Source organism: Leucoraja erinacea, chromosome 20 (assembly GCF_028641065.1).
Source record: "Leucoraja erinacea ecotype New England chromosome 20, Leri_hhj_1, whole genome shotgun sequence".
In the NCBI taxonomy this organism is placed as follows: Eukaryota; Metazoa; Chordata; class Chondrichthyes; order Rajiformes; family Rajidae; genus Leucoraja; species Leucoraja erinaceus.
This window is the reverse complement of record NC_073396.1, coordinates 27549006-27561823: the sequence shown is the minus strand read 5'-3', so window position 1 is coordinate 27561823 and position 12818 is coordinate 27549006. Positions and strand designations below refer to the sequence as shown.

The following is a 12818-nucleotide window of genomic DNA, read 5'->3' as shown; positions in this document are numbered from 1 at the left end:
ACTAGGAATAAACGGGTTCCTTTCTGGATTCAGAGGGTGTGCCTACTGGTGTGCTGCAAGGATCAGTGCAAGAGCAGCCATCTATATTAATTATTTGAATGAGGGGATTAAGTTTGCTGAGGACACAAAACTACTTGGCTGTGTTGGTTGCTATGATCATACAGGGAGGCACGAGGGGCTAGTAGAACGGCCCAATGTTCTAGCATGGTCATGGTGGAATAGAATGGAATGTGGAAAGATGTCCGGTCATCCATTGTGGTAGGGAAGTAGAAAAACAGAATAGATTTTAAACGGTGAGAAATTAAAAGGCATTGGTGTTCAAAGAGGGCCGGATGTCCACAAATCATATAGGCAATATGATATATTGCACATTGACTTTTATTGCAAGTGGAATCAGGAATAAAGACATCTTACACCAACTATATAAAGCTATAGTAACACCACATCTGGAACAGGGTACAGGTCTGGTTCCCCTACTTTTGACGGCAGTAGTGAAAGCATTTGTGCTTTGAGGAGAAGTTAAACAGACTAGGCTTTGAAGAATGAGACTTTGATTTTATTGAAACGTTCATAATCCTAACATGAGATGCTGGGGTGTTTTTTTCTGCTGACTGGAGTATCCAAAACCAGGGATGACAGACTCAAAATATGGTGTAGGCATTCAAGATTGAAATGAGAGGACATTTCCTCACCCAATATGAATCTTTGGCAGCTTTCAACCACAGAGCCGTAGAAGGACATATACTCAAACTGAAATCAGTAATTTTTGGGTATTAAAGGTAGATAGGGCTAGCACTGTGGCACTGGGGTATAATAATGAGCTGCAATCCTAATGAACGACAGAGTGCACAAGAAGGGCTAAATGGCCCACTCTTTATGTTATAGTGCTTATGGAATGGGTATTCATGGCACCTTGCCAAGTAAAAATTAGCAAATAGTGGTGTTTTCCTATTTGAAAACAACTACACTTCAAAAATACTGTGGTTTTAAGACAAAGGGAATGAAAAGCATTATAAAAAGTAATTATTTAAAGACAAAACACAAGCAGCAAATTTTGAACATAAATTACACAGGTGAATCATTCTCAAGTGTAAAATACCCACCTTGGAAACACACATTTATTCATTTCATAGCAAAATCTTTTGATTGCTAGATAAAATTGTACAAGTACAAAAGAATAACCTTCCTCGCTAATATATTGGTACTGAAAGGTAAATATTCAATGAAAACGGCTCTTTTACTTAGATTACTAACAAAACACTCAACACACATTTGATTTATGTAGGAAGGAACTGCAGATGCTGGTTTAAACCGAGGATGGACACAAAATGCTGAAGTAACTTAGCGGGACAGGTAGCATCTCTGAAGAGAAGGAATGGGTGACCTTTCTGGTCGAGACCCTTCTTCAGACATCTGATTTAACATGATTAACATTCCTTCAGATCCACAGTGGATTGTTAGTTTAAGGAATCCGCAGAATCAAGAACAAGTATATTTAGCATGCATTCAGAAACTACTGATGGCTTAGTACAGAATCACGATTCCTCACAACAGGTATAAAGAAATATACATACCTCATAGTGCGAAAGAAAGTCCAGCAAAACTGAATGCGTAGATACATATCGAAGTGGAGTCATTACTCGTTGAATGAACTTATGAATATAAGCAGCTGTAAGAGGTCCCCTATACTCAATAGGGCCAAATCTGGAAAAAATAGAAGTGGATTTCCATCAATCGTGACATGCAATATTGTAATATTTACATCATATTGCAGCACCACCAGGAATTATTATTTTCCATTAATGCAATTACAGATGAGGGCCTCATTGACATTAGCCCATCCCCAATTGCCCTTGAGGTGGTGAGCCTCTGCATTCATTCAATAGTTCAATCTACAGTTAGTTCCCCTATATGTTTCTTTTCCTTATTTGTTTCTTACAAGTTTCCTTATATGAGTCGTCCATCTGTTAAATTGGAGTTTGTGGCATTTTGTCACCAAATAACAGGAAAATAGTTTTTTAAAAGGCCAAATTCTATTCACTACTCCACATGTTGTTTTACCAGAGTCCTGTGGTATTGCAACAAGATGTCCCTACTTCTGTACTCCATTCCCAAAGCAACAAAGCAAATATAAAAATTGTATCAAATATATAAACATTTTATAATAATTTATTATTCATGCCAATGCATGCAGTTACGATGGAATATAAATAGAATTATAGAACTGCCATTGCCAGTCTACAATGAGTCATAATTGCAATCCAAGAGTTCAAGTTGTGATATCAAAGAGGGAATTGTCTGGAAACTATTTTACTAAATATCAAGTGGGAGTGCAAATAATTATGACAGTTTGACATAAGACTACTGGAATTTCTTAACACATGCACTTCCAACTTTTACTGGATAATCTGGCAAGTAAATTATTCTTTTTTTTTTTTAAATTATTCCAGTGCTGGCAATGGCATAAAGAGATATTGTTCAACCCTCATTGCCCTGGTAGTCTGAAGACAATGCATTGGTGGATCTAATCATGCATTGGTCACAGCAACTAAGGACAGCATATTTCCTTCCTGAAGGACAGTGAACCCGATGGAATGTGTCAAGAGAAGACGTAAACTGTTCCCAGCACCAGAACACAGTCCATCAGAACCCACCACTTTCCTGCCTCCGTTCTCCCCCATTTTAGAAGACTGATATACTGCATATTCATACAGTCATTTTCTTCTCTTTAAGGTGAATGGATTTCCACTTTCAGACAAAACAAAAACTGAATAAGTAAAAATGTAGACACTAAGGAACTGCAGCAGCTGCTTTGCAAAAAAAGTGCTGGAGTAACTCAACGGGGCTGGCAGCATCGAACAGGAGAAGTGACGTCTCGTCTCAGGTCGACTAAAAAATATATGATTTATGCATTCATTATTTATTCATTCTTCCTCAAGTTAATCCCTTTGGTTGCAGGTCTTTATTAATGGCTGTTTGACATTCTTTTGATGATTGTCAGTTTTTCTTTTGGTGTGGGCTTCTCATCATTTGGTTATTTGTGCATGTGGATTGTCTGGTTCTTACCTCCTCTGGTATAAATGAATCACAGGATAATAAAAGAGATTCATCTGCTTCCTGCACTTCCCTTGGTGCCACCAGCAGTTCACCGCTAGGAACAGCACCTGGAACAGAAAGCGAGATCAGTCCTATTCCAAGCTCAGAATCCTCGTACATCATCAGCTGGAGGGCTCTTGTCATTCTATATTTCTCTACATCAGTGTTAATGCAAATGCACAAGTTATTTTTTCAACCCACCACACAGTGGCAAGAAAAAAAGTCTATAGACTTGTACATTCCAACTGTGACTGGCATAGAAGACTGAAATATTTAATACACATTATCAAGTAGGTAAGCATGCAAAGCTAGGAGACAAGAGAGTCAGTACTATAGACATAGAAAGGAATATAGTAAGCTCTCATTATAATGGACCGAGGAGGGGGGAGGGTGGTATCTGTTATTGGTGACTGTCCACTATTCCCAAGTAAAGTATTATCATTGTATAAATAGTAGAAGCAGACGCCTGGAACTGCGGTTAATACACGCGAGGACACAAAGTGCTTGAGTAACTCAGCAGGTCAGGCAGCATCTCTTGGGAACTTAGAAAAGTGGCATTTCAGGTCAGGACCCTTCTTCGGTTGCTCGGTCCATAACTGGGCCTGGAATCCATGTGAGTTGATGGCCCCGGTCTGCTGGCAGCCAGGGGAGAGGTGTAGCCTGTGAATGGCCGGATTGTAGGCAATGGTAGATGGTTGCAGCAGCAGGCATGACGGCCTGTAAGTGGCAGGGGAGGCAGTGTGAGCTGGGAGTGGCTTTAGTAGGTCCGTCCGCTATATCCAAAATCCGTTATAAAGAGGTCCATTAAAACAAGGGCTTGCTGTATTCAAGTAGAAGACACAAGTGCTGGAGTAACTCAGCGGGTCAGGCAGCATCTCAGGAGAACATGTATAGGTGATGTTTCTGGTCAGGACTCTTCTTCAGACTGGAAAATAAAGCTGGAAGGGAAGAACAACAGGACAAGGCCTGGCAGGTTTATTGACAGGCTGATGATTGGACAAAGGCCAGAGATGAAGACAGAATGTGTAAGAAAATAGGAATTGAAGATATGCAAATTGTGCGTCCAGTGTGGGGCACGGGAGGATGGGGGAAGAGGAGGATTACTTAGTTAACGAGAATTGGACAATTAAATGTATTTAGGTTTGAGATTGTTCTCCCTGTGACTGCGTGGGGTTTCCCAGAGTGCTCCCACACTCAAAAAAAGGATAGGTTTGTAGGTTAATTAGCCACTTAGATTTTAAAGTGTATCTCAAGAAAAGAGAGAGGTGAAGAGTTTATGACCTTCACAGATAAAAGGGAAGGTGGCCAACAGTGAAATAATTATAAAGAAAGGATGTGCAAGCATCCAGCTTTAGAAATGAAGATACCTGTTTCAATGTGCTTATTATACTGGTAACGTACAGATATCACAGACAAGAGAGTGTCCCTAAAGAAAAGATGTGCGAGAAAACAGCACCAATGGTACACAATACAACAGATAATTTGCTATAGGGTGTTTTTCCAATAGCTTGTGAACTTAGATTTTGTTAATCAATAAATGGCATCTTAAATCAGAAGAATTATCAGAAAAAGTGAACATGAAACCACCAGAGCTTACTACTTTAGCTTCCACCTTTAATGGTGACACCATATTTTACATCAATGTTGTTGACTCTTCCCATCTATGGAAATGTCCCAGCAAACCATCACTTTAACCAAACTATTACAATAATAACCACACTAGGGCGGCAAGGTGGCACCTTACAACTCCATAGACCCGGGTTCGATCCCGACTTTGGGTGCTGTCTGTACAGAGTTTGTAAGCTCTCCCCGTGACTGCATCCTCCCGGTGACTGCATGGGGTTTCCCCGAGTGCTCCGGTTTCCTCCCATGCTCCAAAAAAGTACAGGCTTGCGGTTTAATTGGCTTGGGTAAAAACTGTAAATTGTCCCTGGTGTGCAGGATAATGGGCTAAATGGCCCTTTTATGTGCTGTATCTCTAGCAATGTTACAACATTTTGAGATTTTAAAAATTGTCTGCAATTTATCCCATCAGATAAAGCATAAAAAGAAGTTTAATTTGACACCTAATTCACTTTCATATCTCAAGTATTATAAAAGTTATGGCCATTTTCATACTCGGAAATTAGCATCTTGTTCCCTATTGATTTTCCATTGACTTAACACAAAAGCTGTGATCAAAGACAGTGAAATGGCCATAACTTTATTAAAAATGAAGAGAGCTGAAAGAAATTTTCAGTTATTATAGATTGAAGCATTCTGAAACAAATATTAAACAATCTTACTTGGATGACCTGAAATTAAAGCATATAATTAGTTAGTTACCCAATTGTAGCTAATTCCAAACTTCAATTACTAGATCTAAACATCTATCCATTTCTTAAGAAAAGATTAACATTTTTAAATAGCCTAAGTGTAAAGAACATTCACACAAGAATTCACAATAAAACATGATTTTTAAATCTAATTTTCATTAATTTATAGGCCAAATGGAAAGGATTTAGTGTTCAATTGCTGTAAATTAATGGCCATTTAAATCAGCTTGCAAGTGGGATTCTGTGGAACGCGCTGGTTTGGAACGTTGCCATTGCGGTGAATTTGAAGCCCATATGGCATGAAAAACACAGCGGGATTGAATGGGCCCCCCAAGTCAGCTACTCGCAACATAAAAGTTTGTATAAAGGGATCTTAAGAAGCCCTTTTGTTTTGTTTTTGTTTATTTTATTAGAAGTTAATACAGTACAAAACAGTACAGTGGAACCTAATTTTAGGTGCCAACTATGTCATACCGTAATCCATTTTATGTACAACCTCTAATTTTATATTTTGAGAAGGAAGTAAGCAAGACAAGAAAAAGAAAACAATAGAAAGGGGAAAAAGAGGAAAAATAGATGGTAGAGAATAGAAAAACGTGGTGTGTATATAAAAAAAAGAAAAAGTGGAAAGTAGAAATAGGAGAGAAGGCCCCTTAAAAGAGAAATTTTCAAATCTTTATTCGCAGATGTAGATCTATCCATGGCATGAATTGAAATCAGCAATCTTTACGGTACCGCTGCATCACATGATTCCAAAAAGTCAATGAAAGGAGACCAACTCCTTAAGAATTGGTCATATTTATCTATTAGTCGGTCTCATTTCTTCAAGGCGTGCTATGTCCATCATATTCCTAATCTACATTTTAACAGTTGGTATGGTTGTAATTTTCCAAAATTTAGGTATCAAGCCCTTTTTAATGTAAAAATAAACAACCTACCTTGCCTTGTCCCCTACATGAGATCCGTCCCGTTGTCGGGGTTCGCGGCTTTATAGGATGATTTTGAATCTACACTAACAATTAAATAACCCAATTTAGTTTAAAAATACCTGCAGCAAACGAATTTTGCAGCGATTTTTCCTCAGCAATTAAGTAGGCTGAACAACATCGATTTCAACAGCCTAGAGAAAATCGCATTTTAAACCCGCCCCCCTATCAAAGGCACCAAAGTCGCGCACAAGGGCAGCGGCAGGACTGCAGCGCCGCTGAAGGTAAATTTTGCAACATACCTAGTATCTCTAAACTAAAATAATGAACTCAGTAATTGCAGGCCAATCTACACTTCAAGGGATTTTGGTTGATGGGAATTAAATGCCAAGAAGAAAGAGTCTCACCTGTTCTTGAAGCTTCTCGGCAACCTGATCAATTTCTTCCCTGACAGAAATTGACTCTCCGCACCATGGGGCATAGAACAGGATAACAGATACTTCAGATATGTGGCAATGTCTCTCCACCTGGTCTAGTTGTCCCATGTACAGGTCAATCACAGAAGAGTTGCGGGAGAAAAAACGAACAGGAGGTGGAGCCATTCTGACCACATCTTTTGCCCGACTGCAAAATAAAAATGGTTTAAATCAGATCAGTACTTTTCTCAATTGAAATCACAATTTAAAAGGGCTATGTAGTTACATAAACTGATGGAACTGAATTACAAGAAATCAAACAGCATTACATTTTGAACCTACTTTGCCTGAAGCAAAAACAAAGCCGAGCAAAAAGGAGAAAAGGGAAATAAATGCTCATTTTTAAATCTACATTATCCAATAAACACATAAATCAAATGATAGCATTTGATAGGGTGCAGAGGATGTTGCCTGGGATGGAATATTTCAGTTATGAAGAGGGACGTGAGATTAGGTCTGTTTTTCCCTGCAGTCGAGGTTATGAAGGGATATGAAACGTAAATAAAATTACACAAGAAACTGCAGATGCTGGAATCTTGAGCAAAAGGCAAAGTGCTAGAGCAGCTCATTTGGTCAGTATCTGTGGAGGAAGTGAACAGGCAATGTTTCAGATCAGGACCCTATTCAGACTAAACACTGGGTAGATTCAGTGGCAGCACAATGGCACAGCTGCTGCCTTATAGCGCCAGACAACCATGTTTGATCCGGACCACGGGTGCTGTTTGTACGTTCTCCGTGTAACCGCTTGGGTTTCCTCCGGGTGTTCCATTTTCCTCACACACTCCAAAGATGTACATGCTTATAGGTTAATTAGTTTCAGTAAAATTGTAAATTGTTCCTAGTGTCGAGGATAGTAGTAGTCCTCGGGTGATTACTGGTCGTTGTGGACTTAGTTGGGCCAAAGAGCCAGTTTCTGTGCTGTATCCCTAGTCTAAAGTAAAGACTCCAACAAACCTTTCCGCATATCAAGTTCAAGTGAGTTTATTGTCATGTGTCCATGATAGGACAGGGAAATTCTTGCTTTGCTTCAGCACAACAGAACATGGTAGGCATTGACTACAAAACAGATCAGTGTGTCCATATACCATTATATAAATATATACACACATGAATAAATAAACTGATAACGTGCAAATAACAGATAATGGGTTATTAATGTTCAGAGTTTGTCCGAGCTAGATTTAATAGCCTGATGGCTGTGGGGAAGCAGCTATTCCTGAACCTGGTTGTTGCAGTCTTCAGGCTCCTGTACCTTCTACCTGAAGGTAGCAGGGAAATGAGTATGTGGCCAGGATGGTGTGGGTCTTTGATGATACTGCCAGCCTTTTTGAGGCAGCGACTACGATAAATCCCCTCGATGGAAGGAAGGTCAGAGCCGATGATGGACTGGGCAGTGTTTACTACTTTTTGTAGTCTTTTCCTCTCCAGGGGGCTCACGTTGCCGAACCAAGCCACGATGCAATCGGTCAGCATGCTCTCTACTGTGCACCTGTAGAAGTTAGAGAGAGTCCTCCTTGACAAACCGACTCTCCGTAATCTTCTCAGGAAGTAGAGGCGCTGATGTGCTTTCTTGATAATTGCATCAGTGTTCTCGGACCAGGAAAGATCTTCAGAGATGTGCACGCCCAGGAATTTGAAGCTCTTGATCCTTTCAACCATCGACCCGTTGATATAAACGGGACTGTGGGTCCCCATCCTACTCCTTCCAAAGTCCACAATCAGTTCCTTGGTTTTGATGGTGTTGAGGGCCTGGGTATTGCGCTGGCACCACATGGACAGTTGCTCGATCTCTCTTCTATACTCTGACTCATCCCCATCAGCAATACGTCCCACAAAAGTGGTGTCGTCAGCGAATTTGATGATGGGGTTAGCACTATGACCGGCTTCGCAGTCATGAATATAGAGTGAGTACAGCAGGGGGCTGAGCACGCAGCCTTGAGGTGCTCCCGTGCTGATTGTTATCGAGTCTGACACATTTCCACCAATGCGAACAGACTGTGGTCTGTGAATGAGGAAGTCGAGGATCCAATTGCAGAGGGATACGCAGAGACCCAGTTCTGCGACTTTGGTAACCAGCTTGGAGGGGATGATAGCATTAAATGCCGAGCTGTAATCAATGAATAACAGCCTGACATATGAGTTTTTGTTGTCCAAGTGGTCCAGCGCGGAGTGGAGGGCCAGCGAGATCGCATCCACCGTTGACCTGTTGTGGCGGTAAGCGAACTGCAGTGGGTCCAGGTTTTTGTCGAGGTAGGAGTTGATTTGCGCCATGATCAACCTCTCAAAAGGTAGACAAAACTAGAGGACCTCGGTTTTATGGTAAAGGGCAAGTGCTGTAGAAGGGATTTAAGGAGGATCTCCGATACCCAGCGATTACCTGGAACATGCTACCTGGGAATTGCTGACAACATTTAAGTGTCTGGATGACTGCATGAATCACCACTGCTGGGGGATGGGATTAATACGGACAGCACCCAATGGTTGGCAATGGCGTGGTGGGACGAATCGCCTGTTTCCATGCTGTACGATTCTACACTGAAGTCTGTCATTAGATCCTCAGTGCACTGTGGTAATTCAAAAAGAGAATCACAAGGCTGTTGGGAACTTTAGAATCTTGACTTTTCGACTTACAGATTGGCACTTTACTTTGACATGCGTTCTATTTTCAAGTGCAATAAACAGGAATAGTATTCCCACTTGCCATAAACAGATATGCTTTTATTTGTAGAGTTTGGTGTCCATTTAGTATGAATTGGGGGAAGTTGCTGTATTTTCTGGGACATTGCTTGACGTGGCGGATCCAGGACCAATTACTGGCGATATTTATTCCTGGGAACTAGAAGCATTCAACCATCTCTACTTAGGCACCATCAATGTACATGGGATACTGTTTCGCTTCCTGAAGTCGATCACTATCTCCTTTGTCTTGCTGACATTGAGGGAGAGGTTGGTGGCTTGGCACCAGGTTACAAGCTTCTCAATCTTCTTTCTGTACCTTGTCACCTCATTACTTGATATCCTATTCACTACACTGGTGTTCTCTGCAAACTTGGAAATTGAGTTGGATTGGTATTTCAAGAGTCAAGAGTGTTTTATTTTCATATGTCCCAGATAGAACAATTAAATTCTTACTTGCTGCAGCACAATAGAATATGTAAACATAGTACACTGTAAACAATATGATAAATGAGAGAAAAGCAAAGTTCAGTGTGTGTATATATACGCATACTCACAAGTACACACTTACAGTGCCCTCCTTAATGTTTGGGACAAAGACCCATCATTTATTTATTTGCCTCTGTACTCCATAATTTGAGATTGTAATAGAAAAAAAATCACATGTGGTTGAAGTGCACATTGGCAGATTTTAATAGAGGCCATTTTTATACATTTTGATTTTGCCATGTAGAAATTACAGCAGTGTTTATACATAGCCCCCCCCCCCCCCCCCCCCCCATTTCAGTGCACCATAATGTTTGAGAAACAGCAATGTCATGTAATTGAAAGTAGTTATGTTTAGTATTTAGTTGCATATCCTTTGCATGCAATGACTGCTTGAAGTCATGGACATCACCAGTTGCTGGGTGCCTTCTCTGGTGATGCTCTGCCAGGCCTGTATTGCAGCCATCGTTGGTGCTGGGGGTGTTATGGCCTGGGCATATATAGCTGCTGAAAGTACTGGCTCGCTTATCTTCATTGATGATACAACTGCTGATGTAGTAGCATAATGAATTTTGAAGTGTATAGACACATCATATCTGCTCAGGTTCACATAAATGCCTCAAAACTCATTGGCCGGCCGTTCATTCTACAACAAGACAATGATCCCAAACATACTGCTAAAGCAACAAAGGAGTTTGTCCAAAGATAAAAAAAATGGTCAATTCTTGAGAGGCCAAGTCAATCACCTGATCTGAACCCAATTGAGTATGCCTTTTATATGCTGAAGAGAAAACTGAAGGGGACAAGCCCCCAAAACAAGCATAAGCGAAAGATGGCTGCAATACAGGCCTGGCAGAGCATCACCAGAAAAGGCACCCAGCAACTGGTGATGTCCATGAATCGCAGACTTCAAGCAGTCATTGCATGCAAAGGATATGCATCAAAATACTAAACATGACTACTTTCATTTACGTGACATTGCTGTGTCTCAAACATTATGGTGCCCTGAAATGGGGGCAGGACTATGTATAAACACTGCTGTATATTCTACATGGCGAAATCAAAATGTATAAAAATGGCCTCTATTAAAATCTGACAATGTGCACTTTAACCACATGTGATTTTTTTTCTCTTACAAATCTCAAGTTGTGAAGTAGAGAGGCAAATAAATAAATTATGGGTCTTTGTGCCAAACATAATGGAGGGCACTGTATATAGGTGCACAGTCATGAGTGCATAAGGAGTATAGTAGGGGGTTGAGAACGTCTTCTTGCAGGAGACCAGTGTTGAGGATTATTGTAGAGGATGATTTGTCACATGTACTCATTGATTGTGTCTGTTGGGCAGGAAGTCACAGATCCAGAGGGGAGTGCTGAATCCAAGTTCCACGAGATTGAAGACGAGTGGTGGGAAATAATGGTATTGAAAGCAGGGCTATGACTATGAAAGATGTCTGATGTAGGTGTCCTTTTTACCCACGTGTTTAGGAATGAGTGTAGGGCCAGGGAGATGACATCAGCCATGGACGTGTGGCAGTAGTAGGTGAACTGCAGTGGATCATGGCTACTTGGTAGGATGGATTTAATGTGCCATTACCAACCTCTCAAAGCATGTTGAGGATTGGCCGTCCATTTATATATGATCTCTCTAATTAAGGACTTCCACGAGGAAATTAAAGAAAAGATCCATTATGGGAACAAAATGCCTGAAGTCATCACTGATATTGGAAGAGACAGAGCATTGACCAGCTGTAGCATTTTATTCCCAAGTTCGCCTTTAGAAAACTTGTCTTAATTTCATTTTGGAAGGATGACAGCTTGTTCAACATCAGATAACTTCAGAGCAAAAGACACATCAGCCAGCTGCTCCCCCCGTCACCCACCCACTCTCACTCCTCCCCAACATGTCCTTGTGCCACTCACTCCTCCAGTATTCCCTCTCGGCGCCCCCCCCCCCTCCCATCTCCGTCACGCCATCAATGCATGCACCAAATTCCGTAGAGCAATCAGTGTCAAAGAAAAATCCACAGGGCACCAACATTCCATTCAAATATGTCACTCAGCTCTGCTATCACTGCTCATCTGTTATTAACCCACTTTATCCCACAGAGAAATTTATGCAAGAATTGGCAATGTGTCTGAAACAACAAACTCAGAACACAAGATCTGCCCATCAGACTTGGCTGTATGGCCGTGAACTCTGAGCCATCTACACCTACAGAGGTAGTGGAATTGCTTCCATCTCCGCAGTCTCACAAAAGTCCCGATTTTTTTTTTGTATTTATCACAATGAGAAATTTGCTGAATGCATCTACAAAAACTGGGACAAATCAATTTGTTTATATTCTGACAGGTGAGAATTTCAACTATATGTGGATGCCACCCAGTGGCAAAATTAAGAATTGCAGAAATGCAATGACAATACTGAGAGCAATGACACAAATGAGGATACAAGCCAAGTTAGAGAGACACAAACTGCTATAGATGCCAGAAGCTTGAGTAAAATTCAAAGCGCTGTAATAATTCCACCAGGTGGCGCTTCGATGGCAGCCTCGCCTACAGTCTGTCTGTTATTTTTAGCGTGTTTAAAAATTATGTGTTAATGTTCTCTGGTTTGTTTTATGTGGGGGGTGGAGGGGGAAACGTTTTTTTCAATCTCTTACCTTGCCGGAGATGCGATAGTTTTCCGGATCGTATCTCTGGTCGCTCTGCGTCCTAACATCGTGGAGCTGGAGGCCTTGCTCAGGACTGACTTTGAGCCCCACCGCAGGACGTAGACTTACCATCGGAGCCAATTCCTTGCCTGGGATCGAAGCTCCAACCACGGCCTGCGGACTTTAACAT

The 12818-nt window shown here is 41.1% G+C and overlaps 1 protein-coding gene across 1 annotated transcript in view; it reads right to left on the bottom strand.

Moving 5' to 3' along the window:
• Positions 1–12818, bottom strand: part of txndc11 (thioredoxin domain containing 11) — a 64279-nt gene that overhangs the window by 32318 nt on the left and 19143 nt on the right. Inside the window, exons 2-4 of the mRNA XM_055651735.1 lie at positions 6745–6961; positions 3067–3164; positions 1575–1704 (exon numbers count right to left, since the gene is read on the bottom strand). Of these exons, the coding sequence (XP_055507710.1) occupies positions 1575–1704; positions 3067–3164; positions 6745–6961 (445 nt within the window). The remainder of the gene's footprint in view (positions 1–1574; positions 1705–3066; positions 3165–6744; positions 6962–12818) is intronic.